This window comes from Plecotus auritus, assembly GCF_963455305.1.
Source record: "Plecotus auritus genome assembly, chromosome: 10".
Taxonomy (NCBI): Eukaryota; Metazoa; Chordata; class Mammalia; order Chiroptera; family Vespertilionidae; genus Plecotus; species Plecotus auritus.
In genome coordinates, this window is record NC_137785.1 from 43,906,252 (window position 1) to 43,924,140 (window position 17,889).

The window sequence follows — 17,889 nt, forward strand, 5'->3', positions numbered from 1 at the left end:
CAAATTTTAAATCATTGAGTATTGACTTTTTTATTATTAGTCACTGTTCATAATTTGTTTCAACCAAAAGACAATACACACAGCAGAATTCTAATGCATCCCATGTAAATGTTTACATCCATTTTATTCCTCACTCGCCTCTAAGGCTTATCATTTAATTTTAAATTTTTTTTTACATCTCAAAAATATGTCTGCAATAATTAGAACTTCATTAGCTGTCCCACTTGGAAACAGCCTTTAATATTTTTACAGTAAAGAAGATGTGATGGGGCTTAATGAAAATGTAACTTACAATATTTTGAAAGAAAAGGGACTTTACAGGGACACAGTGGGAGTTCACAGAGGAAAGAGTTCAGAAGCTCTTTCCCATGCGGCCCCCAAGTAGAAAACAAAAACAAAACACACAAAGCGCAACAGCAGGTTCCAAACACAAAAACAAATAAACTCCAATGCTCCATCCCGAAGCCAGACTCGGCCTCGTGGAAGTTCATGAAGCAACTGTACAAGCTGCTTCAGCATTTTCTTCTGTTTAAATGTTCCCGGTCCTAGAACCCCGTAGGTGGGACCCACTCAATGCTATTGCTTGAAAAAGTTATTCGCTTCCAGTTCTACAAGCAGCCCCACCCTCCTGAGCCAAAGCTGGTCAGAGTGTTTTAATCTTCAACACATTCTGAGCAGTCTTCTCTTCAGTGATCCTTCCCACTCCCAAACGCATGAGAACATGTACCACCTCTCCACCAACCAGTTTTTGAATATCCACTTTTTACTCTCCAGCTCTCAGTTTAGGACAATGTGGATAAAATACATTCACTAGAAAAAAATATATACACATTCCATCTCTTTCCTTTAGTTCTCATGGCCCCGAAATTTTCCGATGCAGAAGATAATGATGTTGAATCTCAAAAACAGTATCCCCTAACTGCCAACTTCTTCTAGAAGAACATAAAAATAGAAAGCATATTATATAGATAGAAATACTCAAACCGTTAGTGCTGGACAGTTTTCAAAGTCTATTTTTTATATGAAGGGGACAAACAAGAGGTACGGACATCTTTAACCTAGCAAGAGGAAAGAATTCCCCTCCCAAGTGTTACACTGAGGAATGTTTCTTTAAATGAGAAATACCTTAAAATGAACAGATGATCACCATACACAGCATAAAACATTCCATGACTGTCCAAGTCACCTCAAGATAACAGCACCGGAGCATTATGGGAGAAGTTTCTCGGGTAGAGCACCCTCCCTACTGTTTTTTAAGATAACTTAGATGAATTCTCCCTTAGTATTACTGGGGAGGCAGGGGAGGGTTGGGAGGGGCTAGGACACAAACTACTCTAGAAGAGGAAAAAATGAGGTAAAAGTGCATGTGAAATTGTCCAAGTAAGTGTGTGTAGGCTCACGCTATCACCCTGAAGTTATTAAAACAGCCACGGAAATCACTCTTTCCTCACAATGGCTCTAAAGTTGTAAATCTATCCAAATTTGCTCCCCCTTGAATGGTTATACTAGGGAAAGAAATTACTGAAATGTTTAAGTTATTCATAGCAATTAAGAGATTTCTCCTTTTAGCAGCAAGGCCAAGTGAGGGAGAACTAGTTCCGATCCTAGAAACTAAGGCACGCTGAAGCTTTCAAAGATCCGATCATTTGAAACAGTCTTCACAACCATCAGTATCCTAGGCAGTAATCTGACCTCCAGTCCTTCAGTCCCGTGCTCGGTCGGGTTCACTCTCTGAAATCACTTCATATTCTACACAGCACCCTTTGTGTTAAGGCCATGATTTTTATTCCTCCTAGACAAAGCTATGGATGATCATACAATGCTCTACCTTAAAACGATGATCACCCAAGGAGATGCTGTTACGAGAGCAGACCCTTTCCAGCTCCTTAGCTAGCACTGCCTTAGAGCTTGGTCTTCAGCAGATTTCTCAAATTCAACTCAGTTCAACTAAAGAAGCTTGAGCTGGTTAACTATAAACATGAGAGAGAAAATAAAGCCTCTACCACAAAGAGGAATGTTAGACAAATTCTAGTCAAGAAATCCACCAACGTTGTGTTAATCCTATCATGTTTCACAGCATTAAGTGTCCATCCAATGAAATCAGTCTGCAAAGAAATCTTTAAAGGCGATTTTTCATTGCACAGGCAGAGCAGTTGTGTAAAATACATACTAGTCCACACTTACTTCACTGAAAACTACACACAAGATAATGTCCTGTTCTTGACTCAGTCAACCGTTTACCCAGTGGAGTTAAATTTTAGCAAATCTTGCTCTTATATATTAGTAAAACCTGGAAGTTTCCCCTTTGGAACCTTTAGTTCAACTCCAGTTTGTCAAATGTAAGGAATAGTCTAGCATCTGATACAGAGCTAGATTTGACAAGACACTGAAGATTTAAAGTAAAGGCTTGGTGAAATGGAGGGGGAAATGGATATTTGTACCGAGGTTTAAGACCGAAGCCAAGGTAGTCATTATCCTGTACTCAATACAGTAATGATTACCAACATTTTAAGAGCAAGGTGGGCCTGACTCTTCCTTTCTTCTTTAGTATATCAGACATGGCACCTGTGCACCTGAACGTACACAGTACATTCAACATGCGCCACAGGAGACTCACCCTACCTTATTCCAGCAACTGAGTGTTAAGGTTTGAAATCGCAAGGGTCCTTTCTAAAAAGCATTCGGCACTCTTACCAGTTTTTAAAAAGCTCCAGATCTCAAGTCTTTGATGCAGATGTTCATGAGACTGGCCTCTCTCAAGAGACCAACTTCTCAGACTCAGGAAAGGATATCCCTGCCTTATGGTGTCCATTCCTCTGACATAGGGGACAAGGAAGCTACAAGGCTTCATTCCAACACCATGAAGTACAATATAGGAAAGATTTCTTTAACCGTGTGGTCTTTATTTCAGTGCCAGTGTTACAGATACAACACAAACGTTCCAGTTAGAAGAAGGAATTCAACGGAATGCCAAGGTCCAAGCCAGGCTCAGGAAATAAAAAGGGACGTTTGAGTAATGGAGGATGACTCCAATATGCTCTAGGATGAGTCTGATACTCAACTCTTCCTATGGGCAAAGGTGCTTTTGTTAGAGTCTAATCTTTAGAAGTGGTAAACTCCTCTTTCCACCCATTTACCATAGTTCATCAGGCAAGTTATAGGCTTAAGAGAAACTTTAAAATTTGTGGTGGGAATAGGGGTATTAATAACTACTTATATATAATATCTTTTAGAAGTTGTCCACCTTGCACTTTAAGGGGAGTCAATTTTGAAAATCATGGAGAGTATTCATCACTACAGCTCAAGAAGGGAAAGGAAGGGGAGCTGGAAGAGCCTTGGAAGTTTCTATTACAAATAGAGCACCATATCCTTCATGCCAAATCTCAACAAAAGCTCTTTTTAACTGCATCTGTCCAGTGTTTACAAATAACCTTTCAAAGTCTGACCAGTTCTTGGTAACAAGCATACATACATGTGTGTGTCTGTGTGAATACAGCAAAGCACAGAAAAGGCTACCAGGAGCCTATTGCCTTTCAAACATTGGGGGAACCAGTAGAAAAGGCAGGTCTCCCTAATGTCCATGGTTACATTTCCATTCTGAATGCCAGATGTAAAAAGCGCCTGATGATGGTGACCCAGCTAGTGAGGAATAAATACCCCACTTCGCCCAGTCCACAGAGAAACACAGTATAAAGAAGGGGCAACTCTGCTGTAGACAGTGTGAGTGTTTTCTTGCCATGGATTCCAGTCCTCTCCTCCAGACCAGCTGCTTTTTCCTCAGGGGCCCAGGGAATGTTGATTCTGGCTGTTAATGTGGGAGGGGTAGAGAAGTGCAGAAAAAGGGAAGAGGAGGAAGAGTGCAAACTAGCCTCCAGAAGCAGCCGGCCTCAACGGTGGAGGAGAGGAGATTAGTCTTTAACAATGCTTCAAGGTCAGCAATTACTTTAGGAAAATCCTCCTCAACAGTTCTCTTCAGCTCCTCGTGCCCATGGTACAGTTGGGGGGGACTTGCCAGCAATCACAACCTCCTTCCCAGAGTTCCTTTGATTGAGTGGGGTAAGAATAAGAATGGTGACGGACCCTCATTGCCAGGACTGAGGGGGAAAGTTGTTCACTTCTGCTAGATCTTGCATTGCTGAGCCCTTGTGATTATATGTGAGCTTGATCCGCATTCGCAGCTGTTGCTGTGAGAAAAGAAAATCACAAATTATACAATGAAATTAAATCTCTAGAATCTTTCCAGTCCACAAATACACTTTTAATCTTAGAGAAAACAAAATTATTTTAAAGCAAAGTTGTCTCTTAAAAATGACACACAGGCACCCAGCTGGTGAGGTTCCGTTGGTTGAACATCATCCCATGCACCAGGAGGGTCACAGGTTGAATTCCCAGTCAGGGCACATGCCTGGGTTGCAGGCTCCATCCCCAGTAGGGGACATGCAGGAGGCAGCCAATGGATATTTCTCATCACTGATGTCTGTCTGTCTGCTTCTCTCTCTCTCCCCCTCTTCCTTCCTCTCTCTCCAAAATCAATAAAAATATATTTAAAAAAATTTAAAATGACATACAGGCAAACAGCAGCAGCAAAAACCACCTAGTACTCTAGTTATCAGCCACAGAAGCAACCTAATGCAATCAGGCATCTCCAGAACACATCGCTGGCTTTGATCCTAGAACTGTAGTAACAGGACAGAACCACGCGAGAGCATTTTCACGGTAACATTTGCTGAGTGCTTTTCAAAAAGATTCAACTCTTATATATAAGTTTCTAGAAAAATGATGTAAACATATACTCATTTTATGCTCTACATTCAGACATACTGTAAAACGTATAGTAAATGTGAACATAAACTTGTTTCATTCCCAAGGCATACAGAAGGGGGAAAAAAAACAAAAAGAGTTAACTTATAGGTAACAGCAGTAGTTTTAAGAAAACTCAATTATAAGTACTTTTCACTTTATGTGGCAGATTTCAAATATTAGTGCATTAAGAAAATTTTTATTCTATGTATCAGATTGTCAAAGGAATTTCTAATTATGCTATAGATAAATACTCAAAATACAGTGAATAGCCGAGAAAAGACAAGTGTTACAACAGGATGAAATCATACTGGTATTTATGAGGCATTACCAGAAATCTTTCAAAGGAAGAAATTCCCTGAATCATTTCTAAAAACTGAAAACTAGTCAATTAATTAGTATTAAGTGGAGGCAATTTACTTCTTTGAAAAGATATAATAAAAGCATTGCTTAATTTTAGTTTCGAAAGCTATTTTTCCATTTGGCTGCTTAATTAAAATGTCTCCACTTTTGCTATGCATCCTTAACAATTACATGAAATATGGATTTTTGGTTCAACAAATGCTTTTACCCCAGAATGCAACTTGTGTAAAGTTTAGAATGTCTAAGCTTCCACACTCCTGCAAAAACTAGACCTTTAAGCCTCTAAAAAGAGAATTTTTTTAAAGCTGCATTTTATAAGATGCCACTAAATCATCTAATGTGTCTGGCCTCTGTTTATTATCTTCGAAAGAACAAGGTTAGACCAGACATTTTCACAGATTTCTTATGACTGTGAGTCAAAAAACTACAGAGAAACAAAGCAGAATTTTATTTCAAAAAATATGCTTGCACCTTTTTCAGATATTGTCTTCAAATGTGCTACTCACCTTCTGTGGGTTCAGAACTTTAATGACTTGTGTGATGGTCCCCGTATTAAATGCTGGGACAACGCTGCTGCTAGGAGACAGAAGCTGCAGCTGGAATGTCTGGGGAGAACAAAGGGCATCTTCAGAAAGAATAATACACTTAATATGATGTCAGAGGAAGCAACAAATAAAAAAGTCAGTGCTAGCTGGTTTGGCTCAGTGGATAGAGCAATGGCCTGTTGACTGAAGGGTCCTGGGTTCAATTCCGGTCAAGGGCACATGCCCAGGTTTTGGGCTCGATCCCCATAGAGGTGTGCAGGAGGCAGCCGATCAATGATTCTCTTTCATCACTAATGTTTCTATCTCTCTCTCCCTCTCCTTTCCTCTCTGAAATCAATAAAAATATATATTTTTTAAAAAGTCAGATACCCAGATGATGATTTAAGTAACAGATTTACTTATTACTACTTTCTATTTGTTTTCCAGAAATCCACAATTCATAGTATGTGGGTGGACTACCATTTCCTGGTATTTATAAAATTCCAGGAAGTCTTTGATCATGAAAACTAGCAATGAGCCCTTCTTCCTCCCCTTTCTGGCAGAAAGAACCTTATCCTACTAGTTTTCAAAAGGTGACCAATTCTTGTTCTGGCAACCTCACTTAACAATAACTGATCAACTATGCCGGTTAAAAACAGGTGTCTGTGGCTAAAAAATAAGCTAAAAATAAATGAAAAAATAACAAACCAGCATACCAGTCACTAACTACAGGCTGGGATGCGGAAACTTGAACTTTTGCTTTCTAAAGCAAAATTGGACTCTGTCAAGGCCTACTCCAATGCAACAGAGGTGAAGGAAAAGCTGGCAGAGCCAATTTGTTAATGGATCGCTCCATTGGGCACACAAGGTCCTAACAGAAAAATCACATGCAGAACTAGTCCATAGAGCAAAAGACCTGGGAAACCAAAGCCATCTGTTGCATGTTGGTGGGTTTTGTTTGTTTACAGGTAACAAAGGTGGAAGTGCTATAAGCAATACAAGTAAACCATAGAATTTTAAAATATCTTTCCTGAAAGTTCAGTCTTCTAAAATATTAAGGAGGGAGTAGAGAAAGGGAAAGAGAAGGAGAGAAAGAGAGAAAAATGAAAAAGAGAGACAACGGATGAGGAAAGAGAAAAAGGGGAGGAGGGAGAGTAGGAAGTCTACCCAGTCTTCTCTGAAGCCAAAAATTTTAAGAGTAGAGATTTAATCTCAATACACAGGTTTACTATTTTGGGTCGTATTCATAATTCTATTGTCAAGATAAATTATGTAAGCTAAAATATTATTCACTTTATATTTATTTAATTAAATATAAGATACCATCAATTATAATTCACACCATTATTTTATATACCACTGAGGAAAAAAAAACATGCTGCCAATTAAACTATGCCAAGGTATCAATTTTAAAATGTACCTCAATTTCAGAGATAATAAAAAGTAAAAATTAGTCATAGAATCTAGGTACTATGTATGACAGTTTGAAATCCAAGATATATAATTGTTATGCAAACAGACATAGTACAGTATAGCACCAAGAATAAGACAATGTTTTACGAGCAGAGATGATGTGTTGCTAGAACAGCAGGCTAAAGTGACAAATATAAAACCCTAAAGTTGCAGTAGCTAACACTTACTGAGCACTGAACACATGGAAAGTACTTAAAACAGTATCTGGGACATGAAACTCATTTATTCCTCCTGAAATAGATAATCCTTAACACCACCTTTCTTTGCAAATGAAGAAACTGAGGCACAGAGGTTAAGAAACTTACAACTAGTATTGAAACCACTTTACTGCTTCTAAAATATCGACAATATTCTGGCTCCTAAAAGAAGCAAATAAAGAAGATTGCAAAATCAGCCGTAACCACAAATAAAAGGACTTAAATTTCCAAAAATGTGTGGTCTGAATGTCATATTTCCTTCGTATGTCACTGCAAAAATTAGATTAACTTAGTCTAAACCAGCAGTTGGCAAACTATGGCCCATAGCCAAGAATGAATTGACACCTGTTTCTGTAAATGTGTTATTGGAACAGAGCTACACTCCTTCACTTACTGTCTGTGGCTGTTTTTGCACTACAACAGCAGAATTGAGTAGATGCAACAGGGACCATAGAGTCTAAAATACTATCTTCGTCTACTACAGAAAATTTCTGCCCAGTCCTCATTCTAAACTCTTCTTCATTCAAACTTTTCTAAGTACACATTGGCAGTTACAAAATAGTCATGGGGATATAAAGTACAGCAGAGGGAATAGTCAATAATATTGCAATAAATATGTATGATGCCAAACTTACGTGGGAAATCACTTTGTAAATTGTATGTCTAACCACTATGCAGTACACCTGAAACTAATATAATGTCAAATGTTAACTATCATTAAAAAAAGAATTTTTTAGGGGGAAAAAAACTTTACTATTCAAACATGAACATGAACACTCCTTAAACCTAGATTTGGTTTAAACAAAACTTCAACTTACAAAACAAGCAGTCACGATATCAATAGTAAACTAAACATTAATGAAGGAGGAATGTTTTTCTCTCTTCTATATCGATATGAGAACTTTTAATTCTCTACAAGAGAATAACAAATAGATAAAATCTCTCATCTTAATTAACTTTAATTCTGTGTTATAATTTGTGTTTTTTAGGCCTTTACCACTGTATTACCAAACATTAATAGACCACTTTACAGAACTCTGATCTCACTTCTATTAGAATGTCTTTTCTTTATCCTATATAATACTAACTTAAGAATATTTATGACCAAGTAAAAAGTATTAAAATGCCATGCTTAAATGAAATGTAAGTTACATTATTGTTAGTTTGGGCTAAATCTGCCAATGTAGTTTAATCTGTAAACATTAAAATATATCTCTTTACCAAGTGAGGTTTTATTTATTTATTTATTTAAAATACATTTTATTGATTTTTACAGAGAGGAAGGGAGAGGGATAGAGAGTTAGAAATATCGATGAGAGAGAAACATCAATCAGCTGCCTCATGCACGCCCCCTACTGGAGATAGAGCCCGAAACCAAGGTACATGCCCTTGACCAGAATCGAACCCAGGACCCTTCAGTCCACAGGCCGACACTCTATCTACTGAGCCAAACCGGTTAGGGCCCAAGTGAGGTTTTAAAAAATTAAGCCAATCTTTATTCAAAAGAAAACGGCAAAGAAGACATTGTAGTACCTTTGGTACCGCAGCCTGGAAAACAAAGTCTGTCATGTCCAGCTCTGTGCTGTTAGAGGCCTGTATCGTTATCACCGTGACACTGGGGTTGGTGTTTGACCGTTCAAAGGTGAATTCTATCTTCAAGCCATTCTTACTGTATGCTGTGATGGAGGGGATGCCTGGGAAAGTACAGGAAGCTTAGCCTAATTGTAGTCAGCCTAATACTTATAAAATTATTATTTGCTTTCTTCAATAACTTTAATAACATCAGTAATTGTACCTGTAGTGATATCATTGAAGAGAGGTTGTGATGAAAGCCCATCCAACAAGAAAGGGGGCTGGGATATCTGTGGGGCTGAGGCAGGGGCAGGAGCAGCAGTTGGAGCACCTAGAGGAAACAGTCCAACGTTACGTCAATACAAAACTCATCAAGAAAACATAGGAGAAAAATATTATGACCTCAGGTTAAGAGACAGGTTCCTTAAATAAGATGCATAATGCATAAACCATAAATGGAAAGAACTTAAAATTCAAACACTTTAAAATGAGTAATGTCTGTTCATTAGAAAATACTATAAAAAAAAATAGACCAAAGGCAGGAGAAAATGCTGCTACAAGACAACAAATGGATGAGTATCCAGAACTACAAATATCTTCCTACAAGTCAATAAGAAAAATATAACCCAATTTAAAAGTGGTAAGAGATAGGAACATCTTTTGAAAAGGACATCTTATGAAAAAAGATGCTCAGTAATTAGGAAATGGAATTTAAAGCCACATTGAGATACTACTTCACATCCAGTACAGTGGTGAAAATTTCAATGTGATAATACCAAATACTAGTAAGAACGTGTAGCAATGGGGACTTCTAACCTGTCATAGGGATATACACTGGCACAACCAAACTAGAGACAATTTAGCAACAATAGAGCTGAACATGAGTATATACCTAAAGTTCCTCAACCTCAAAATTCATAACATTTTAAGCTAGATGATTCTTTGTTGTGGGAGGCTGCCTTGTGCATTGCAGTGTGTTTATCAGCAACCCTGGCTTCTACTCATTAAATGACAGTAACATCCTCCAGTGTGACAACTGAAAATATCCACTAAGCCCTGGTGGGCAAAATCTCCCCATTGAGAACCAGTGCCTTTTTCACAAATTCTTACTTATGTACACAGGGAAACTTGTATAAAAGTGTGCATAGCAAGATAGTTTCTAACAGTGAAATACTGGATACAACCAAATGTCCATTATCAAGATAATGGGCAAGTAAATTGTGGTACACTGATAAAAGTAAACATACACATACACAATAGTAAAACTGTTACTGCACTAGAAGTGCAGTTAACCCTTGAATAATGTGGAGGTTAGGAACACTACCATTCCGTGCAGATCTCCACACATGAGAATTCCCAACGAAGGAGTTGACCTTTGGACAACTCGAGTTTGAACTGTGAGGATCAACTGCATGGGTTAATTGTAAAGAATCCACTTATAAGTGGGCCAATGCAGTTCAAACCCACGTTGTTCAAAGGTCAGTTGTACATTTAACATGAATTATTCATAGATTATTCTCACAAATACAATGTTCAGCAAAAAAGCAAGGTGCAAAAGAACATTCAGTTGGATATCATTTCTATAAAGGTAAAAACTGGCAAAACAATATTACACACTATTATAACGAAATATACAGAAATGGTAAACACCAAAGCTAAACACTGCTTCAGGATAGTGACCTCTGGGACCAAGAGGGAAGGAATTGAGGGGGAGGTACAAAGGGAATGTCAACTTTCATAACAATATTTTATTTTACAAGCTAAGTAGATCAAGGCATTTATTGAAGTTTATAGATGTTAAATATTGCATAATAAAAATTTAACACACACACACCCTGTAAAGGGTGGTATGAAGGAGGGGGGTGGGATTACCAGATTACCATTTTTATTTGATCCTTCCCATAAGAACAAGGAGGATCATACAACTGAGGGTAAATGACAGAATATGGCCATGAACTGAGACACATCAGAATTCTAAGAAGAGGTATAAGAAAATTCTGCAAATAAAGAGAATGCATTTTATATTTAAACAGATTTCAAATTACTTTAAAAATTAACTGAAAATATACCAATAACAAAATCAAAAAATAAAGGAAGAGTGAAATATCCTTTTAAAAAATACCTAACTAGGAGAAACCAAGATGGCGGCATAGGTAAGCACCTAAACTGCTGCCTCACACAACAATTTCAAAACTACAACTAAAAGACAGAACGGACACCATCCAGAACCACAGGAAAGCTGGCTGAGTGAAAATTCTACAACTAGAAGGAAAGAGAAAAGCTCACAGAGAATTGGAGGTACGGCAAAGGGTCTTTGTGCGCGCAGAGAGGAAGGGCTGCTGAGAGCCTGGCTGACTTTCTCTGGCGGAAGGGGGAAGGAAGCCCCCGACCTCACTGAACCCCAGTTCTGAATGCACTGAACCCCAGTCCCGGGCGAAACCCCATGGACCCAAGCTCATACAGGGGGAGTCTGGACTGTCAGGTAGAGAGAAAGGCACCCGGAGACTCGGAGACCCAGGGGAGACCCGGGGGAGCCCCAGCGGGCAGGCATCTGGAGGCGCGCGCCAGTGTGCACAAAGACTGCGGAGGTTGCCACAGGCTTTCCCTAGTAGAAGGGAGTCAGAAGCTCCTGACTGCACTGAACCCCAGTTCTGACTGCACTGAACCCCAGTTCTGACTGCACTGAACCCCAGTTCCAGGCGAGCCCCTGGGGACCCACGCTCTTGTGGGGGGAATCTGGACTCTCGGGCAGAGACTCGGGAGCCGGGGAAGGCAGAGGTCTGGAGGTGCGCACGCGCAAGGGCAAGGCTGACTGGAAGCCAAGGCTGTCTGCTCCGCCCTCAGACTCCAGCCCATCCAAGCTGAGCACAGAGGCTATTGCAATTTGGCAAGTCTAATCCTATAAGGCTATCTCCAGCACCGAACTTCTCCCAGTGTAGACACAGCTGATCCTTATAGCCAACTGGCCTGGAGGTCAATTCCTCCCAGTGATACCAACAATAATCAAGACTTACCTACAACAAGGCTGTACACACAGTCCACAAAGGGGTGCACCAAGGGTGTCCACCTCGGGTTAACTGGGGAGGCCAACCCACTGGGCCATATAGGAAACCTACCCTACCAACTCAGGGAAGCAGTGAAAATGCGGCGTCAAACAGATCACAAACGAAAGAAATGGAGGGCCAAAACCGGTTTGGCTCAGTGGATAGAGCGTCGGCTTTCGGACTCAAGGGTCCCAGGTTCGATTCCGGTCAAGGGCATGTACCTTGGTTGCGGGCACGTCCCCAGTGGGGGGCGTGCAAGAGGCAGCTGATCGATGTTTCTCTCTCATCGATGTTTCTAACTCTCTATCCCTCCTCTCCCTTCCGCTCTGTAAAAAATCAATAAAATATTAAAAAAAAAAAAAAAAGAAAGAAATGGAGGAAAACAAACGACTGGATATAGAATTCAAAACCACCGTTATAAGGCTTTTCAAGAATATCCTAGAAAAGGCCGATAAATATAACGAGACCCTCGAAGATATGAAAAAGGACCAACTAGAAATTAAACATACACTGACTGAAATAAAAAATATTATACAGAGACCCAACAACAGACTAGAGGAACACAAGAATCAAGTCAAAGAATTGAAATACAAAGAAGCAAAAAACACTCAACCGAAAAAGCAAAAAGCAAAAAAAAAAAAAATCCAAAAAGTTGAAGATAGTGTAAGAAGACTCTGGGACAACTTCAAGCGTACCAACATCAGAATTATGGGGGTGCCGGAAGAAGAGAGAGAGCAAGATACTGAAAACCTATTGGAAGAAATAATGACCGAAAACTTCCCCCACCTGGTGAAAGAAATAGACTTACAAGTCCAGGAAGTGCACAGAACCCCAAACAAAAGGCATCCAAAGAGGACCACACCAAGACACATCATAATTAAAATGCCAAGAGCAAAAGACAAAGAGAGAATATTAAAAGCAGCAAGAGAAAAACAGTTAATTACCTACAAGGGAGCACCCATACGACTGTCAGCTGATTTCTCAACAGAAACTATGCAGGCCAGACGGGAGTGGCAAGAAATTTTCAAAGCGATGAATAGCAAGAACCTACAACCAAGATTACTCTACCTAGCAAAGCTATCATTCAGAATTGAAGGGCAGATAAAGAGCTTCACAGATAAGAAAAAACTAAAGGAGTTCATCACCACCAAACCAGTATTATATGAAATGCTGAAAGGTATTCTTAAAGAAGAGGAAGAAGAAAAAAGTAAAGATAAAAATTATGAACAACAAATACATATCTATCAACAAGTGAACCTAAAAATCAAGTGAATTAAAAACCTGAGGAATAGAATAATCTGGTGAATATAATAGAATCAGGGGCATAGAAAGGGAGTGGACTGATAATTCTCAGGGGGAAAGGGGTTTGGGAGGGTTCAGGAAGAGACTGGACAAAAATCATACACCTATGGATGAGGACAGTGGGGGGGAGGTAAGGGCAGAAGGTGGGGTGGGAACTGGGTGGAGGGGAACTATGGGGGGAAAAAGGAGAAACAATTGTAATAATCTGAATAAAGATTTATTAAAAAAAGAAGAAGAAAAAATGTTTGTATTTTAAAAAATAAAAATAGGATCCATTCCAAAAATAAAAATAATAAAATAAATAAATTAAAAATACCTAACAATACTAAGGGAAAAAACAACAAGCATGCTAAAATTTAGCAAGGAAGGTAGAAAAACAGATGACTAAGCAAAGCACAAGAAGTTAAAAACAGATATGACACTGCAGAACATGCAGTCAAGAAGATTGCCTATGAAGTATACAAAGAAATATTCATATAGTTCTCATAGTTTATATAAATCTAATCTACTAATTGTTCCACAATTACCATTTTCAAAACAATTTTAGAAACGTGTTCCCATGGAAAATTAGAGGCTACCAAAATATATAGATAACATATGGGTCCCTAAGTCCCTTAAATTTTAGCCTTTTTCTCCTCCAAAGGTACAATAGGTAGTACCACAGAAACTTACTGTACCAATTCCTCTAAGAGCACACACTAAATTTATTTAGATTTCCACTGATTTATGTTACTGTGCATTAGGATATAAGTAATGATGACTTAAAGAATCTATAACTCAATAATGGGAAAATGTGTTTAAAACACATTATGAATTAGTAAAGGAAAATCTAGGCTTTTGACACGTTATTGTTTTGCTTTTTCATATAAGACTGGGAAAACAAGAAAGTAAGAACAAAAACAAAACAAAATATTAAGACTCCATGATAAATGAGTTAAGGACTCAAAAGGAATGTGGAAAAATAAAATTCATGTATAATGCAAAAAAGTTGATATATATGAATCATTCCCTGTGATTGAAAAACTTGAAATTAACAAAATAATAGGGCCAATCTTTAATCTGCTAGGGCTCGTAAAAAAATGATAGTACACAATACTTATGATTGTATAGTGAAACACGGCAATATACATGGAGGTTAAGGTAAATAACATCATGTGCCTAGTATGAGTCATACATGCACTGAATAAGTCACCATTCCTCATAAATACTCTCTGAGGTTAAGTATTTGTCATCTTTATTTTAAAGAGATTTAAAACATATTTTATTGATTTTTCACAGAGAGGAAGGGAGAGGGATAGAGAGTTAGAAACATCGATGAGAGAGAAACATCGATCAGCTGCCTCCTGCACACCTCCCAGTGGGGATGTGCCTGCAACCAAGGTATATGCCCTTGACTGGAATCAAACCTGGGACCCTTCAGTCCGCAGGCAGATGCTCTAGCCACTGAGCCAAACCGGTTAGGGCTGTCATCGCTTCTCGGCCTTTTGGCTAAGATCAAGTGCAGTTAGGGCTGTCATGTTTATTTTAAACAGATTCAGAAAGACTAAGTAATTAGTCAAAGAAAGTAATCCAAAATAAGGACAAATTTATATAACTATGTTGTTGAAGCATTAGTTATAAGAAAAATATGGAAACAAACAATAGTAAGGAATTGAATAAATAATGGTACAAAGTTCTTGATGAAATATTAGACAACTATTTAAAATTGTAATTGTAGCCGAAACCCGTTTGGCTCAGTGGATAGAGCATCAGCCTGCGGACTAAAAGGTCCCAGGTTCGATTCCGGTCAAGGGCACGTACCTTGGTTGCGGGCACATCCCCAGTGGGAGGTGTGCGGGAGGCAGCTGATAGATGTTTCTCTCTCATCGATGTTTCTAACTCTCTATTCCTCTCCCTTCCTCTCTGTAAAATATCAATAAAATATATTAAAAAATAAAATAAAATAAAATTGTAATTGTAAAGACTACGTACTATTATGGCAATGCTAATATGTTAACAAATAAACCATATCACCTACACACTATGTTTAAACTATGGGACTGTTTTTACTTTTCCATATTCCAGTATAGATTTGGCATTTGAGGATCTCGAAAGTACTTAAGAAATAACAGTTTAAAATTTTGTTAAGAGCCCAGCCAGTGTGGCTCAGTGGTTGAATGTCAACCCATGAATGTAGAGGTAATGGGTTCGATTCCTGGTCAGGGCACATGCCCAGGTTTCAGGCTCCATTCCCTGTAGGGGGCCTGCTCTCTATCCCGCTCCCTTCCTCTCTCTCTAAAAAATCAATAAAAACATTTAAAAAATAATAAAATAAAATTTTGTTAAGACACATATATAAGCTCCAGAAGGCTGCTGTGTTAGAAAAAAATAATTTAGCCTGTAATAGGCAGTCTACAGGATCATCCAACATCCTTATTCTATGGCCGGTTTCTACTTGAGGTTAAAGTATAACTCTCCATTATACTTTTAAAGAAGTCATGTAAGCCAAAAACTATATACTACAGTGATAATCTTAGACTTAGGGATTCATAACATCGCTGAACACATCAACTACAAATGTCTACTACTAAAACAAAATAAGAAAAAAATCAAATGAAAGTTGTATTTGAATAATATAATTATTTTTTTAATATATGTGTGTTATTGATTTTTTACAGAGAGGAAGGTAGAGGGATAGAGAGAAACATCGATGAGAGAGAAACATCAATTCAGCTGCCTCCTGCACACTCCCTACTGGGGATGTGCCCACAACCAAGGTACATGCCCTTAACTGGAAGGGAACCTAGGACCCTTAAGTCCGCAGGCTGATGCTCTACCCACTGAGCCAAACCGGTTAGGGCTGAATAATATAATTATTAATGATTTCCTCTTTCCATCCTATATAATAAAAGCCTCATATGCAAATTGTCCCCTCAACCGGAGTTCCGATGGGAGTTCAACCTCTCAACCAATGATGCGCACTGGGAGGCTGCAGACAGGTCGCAGGAGGAGGGGTCAGAGCAGGGCCCATCAAGGTAGATGGGAGGGAGAGACCCCCACAGGACTGGGGACAGAGATGGGCTGGGAAGGAGGGCCGTGCAGAAGCATCGCCCTTGGTTGAAGTAGAAATCCTGACCCCATTTTACAGACCCCAGCAGAGTGTGTGTGGGAAGTGAAGACAAAAGAGGGGGTGAGGGGACTGGATGGAGAGCAGTGACGTTTGATTCATGGCCTATTTACTTTTACTTTTGTTAATATATTTTTATCGATTTCAGACAGGAAGGCAGAGGGAGAGAGAGATAGAAACATCAATGATGAGAATCAATCTGCTGCCTCCCACACGCCCCCTACTGGGGATTGAACCCAAACCCAGGAATGTGCCTTTAACTGGAATTGAAGCCAGGATCCTTCAGCCTGCAGGCTGTGGCTCTATCCACAGAGCCAAACCATCTAGGGCGACCCATGGCCTATTTAAAACCACTGCAGTAGGCTGAGCAGGGGTCTTACCACGATGGTGTTACCTGATAATGAGAGTGTCTCTCCTTATGTTGGGGCAATTGGAACTGCAGGGAAGTAAAGACACACCCATGGAGCCTGCAAGGGGTTTCCACGCACATGATGCAATGTACTTCGGGTGGTAACTGAAGAGGGTGAACAGAGCCTTGGAAGAACATGAGGTCTCCAAGACCAGGGGCTGGAGGGAAAGTGCGTGCCAAGCATTCCATGCCATGAGTTACAATCTATATATCTAGAAGCCTAATGTGCTAAGTGACCGGTTGCTATGATGTGCACTGACCACCAGGGGGCAGATGCTCCAACTGGTAGGTTAGCTTGCTGCTGGGGTCCAGTCAATCGGGACTGGGCGAGATGGAGCCGGACACACCCAAGAGCCTTCCCGCGGTCCCTCCCTGGCCACCAGCCCCGAATGGGACTGGGTGAGATGGCCCTGATCAGCCCCGATCGCTAGCCAGGCAGGGGGGGGACCCCACCCGTGCACGAATTCCATGTACCAGGCCTCTAGTTGCTTTAATAATAGGGAAGAAGGGAGCTCTTAAAAACTAACCATGAGTAGAAAGAAACCTAGAGAAAGTGATGTCTTCGGACACTAATTAAAAGCAAAGGTGACTTGGGATTTTATTTTTCCAGCCTGAAAGTTTTAAAATACAAGTAATTCTCCCCAAATTAAAAAAAAAAAAAAAATGTCTCTAGAGCGTTAGCATGGCACCTTATATCCCAGATATTGTGAATATTCTAATCTTGCTTCTGACTTAGCTTCGCCCATCTTCAACTGATTGATGTGCTAGAAAGTCCATGTTCAGCATAGTTTTTCCCCAAACCCTTATCCCTATCTCAGCATGAAATAATTCCACTCAGGCCTCACCTGTAAGGTTGATGTCTCCCAGCAAATCAAGAAGCTCTCCACCAGCAGAAGCTGGTTTGCTTGTAGGTACAGTTGGAATAACAGGTGTTATGTCATTTCCTCCCAACAAATCCAATAAATCATTGGCCTAAACAAGAAAATAATATCTCAATTTATTAATCATTTGCCTAGTCTACTTCTAATGCAAAGCTCTTTCAACACTTAAAAATAAGAGAATCATCAGTCAATCTAGGAACACTGAAGGGAACCAGCTA

General features: G+C 39.5%; 1 protein-coding gene across 3 annotated transcripts in view; it reads right to left on the minus strand.

The window, feature by feature from the left end:
- Positions 1-8: 8 nt before the first annotated feature.
- Positions 9-17,889, minus strand: part of AP1G1 (adaptor related protein complex 1 subunit gamma 1) — a gene marked incomplete at its 5' end in the record, with an annotated part of 96,687 nt that continues 78,806 nt past the window's right edge. For all 3 annotated transcript variants that reach the window (XM_080644571.1, XM_080644572.1, XM_080644570.1), the window contains 5 exons: positions 9-4,184; positions 5,670-5,768; positions 8,891-9,051; positions 9,153-9,260; positions 17,636-17,762. In XM_080644571.1, coding sequence (XP_080500697.1) covers positions 4,083-4,184; positions 5,670-5,768; positions 8,891-9,051; positions 9,153-9,260; positions 17,636-17,762 — 597 coding nt within the window. In that variant the 3' untranslated portion in view covers positions 9-4,082. The remainder of the gene's footprint in view (positions 4,185-5,669; positions 5,769-8,890; positions 9,052-9,152; positions 9,261-17,635; positions 17,763-17,889) is intronic.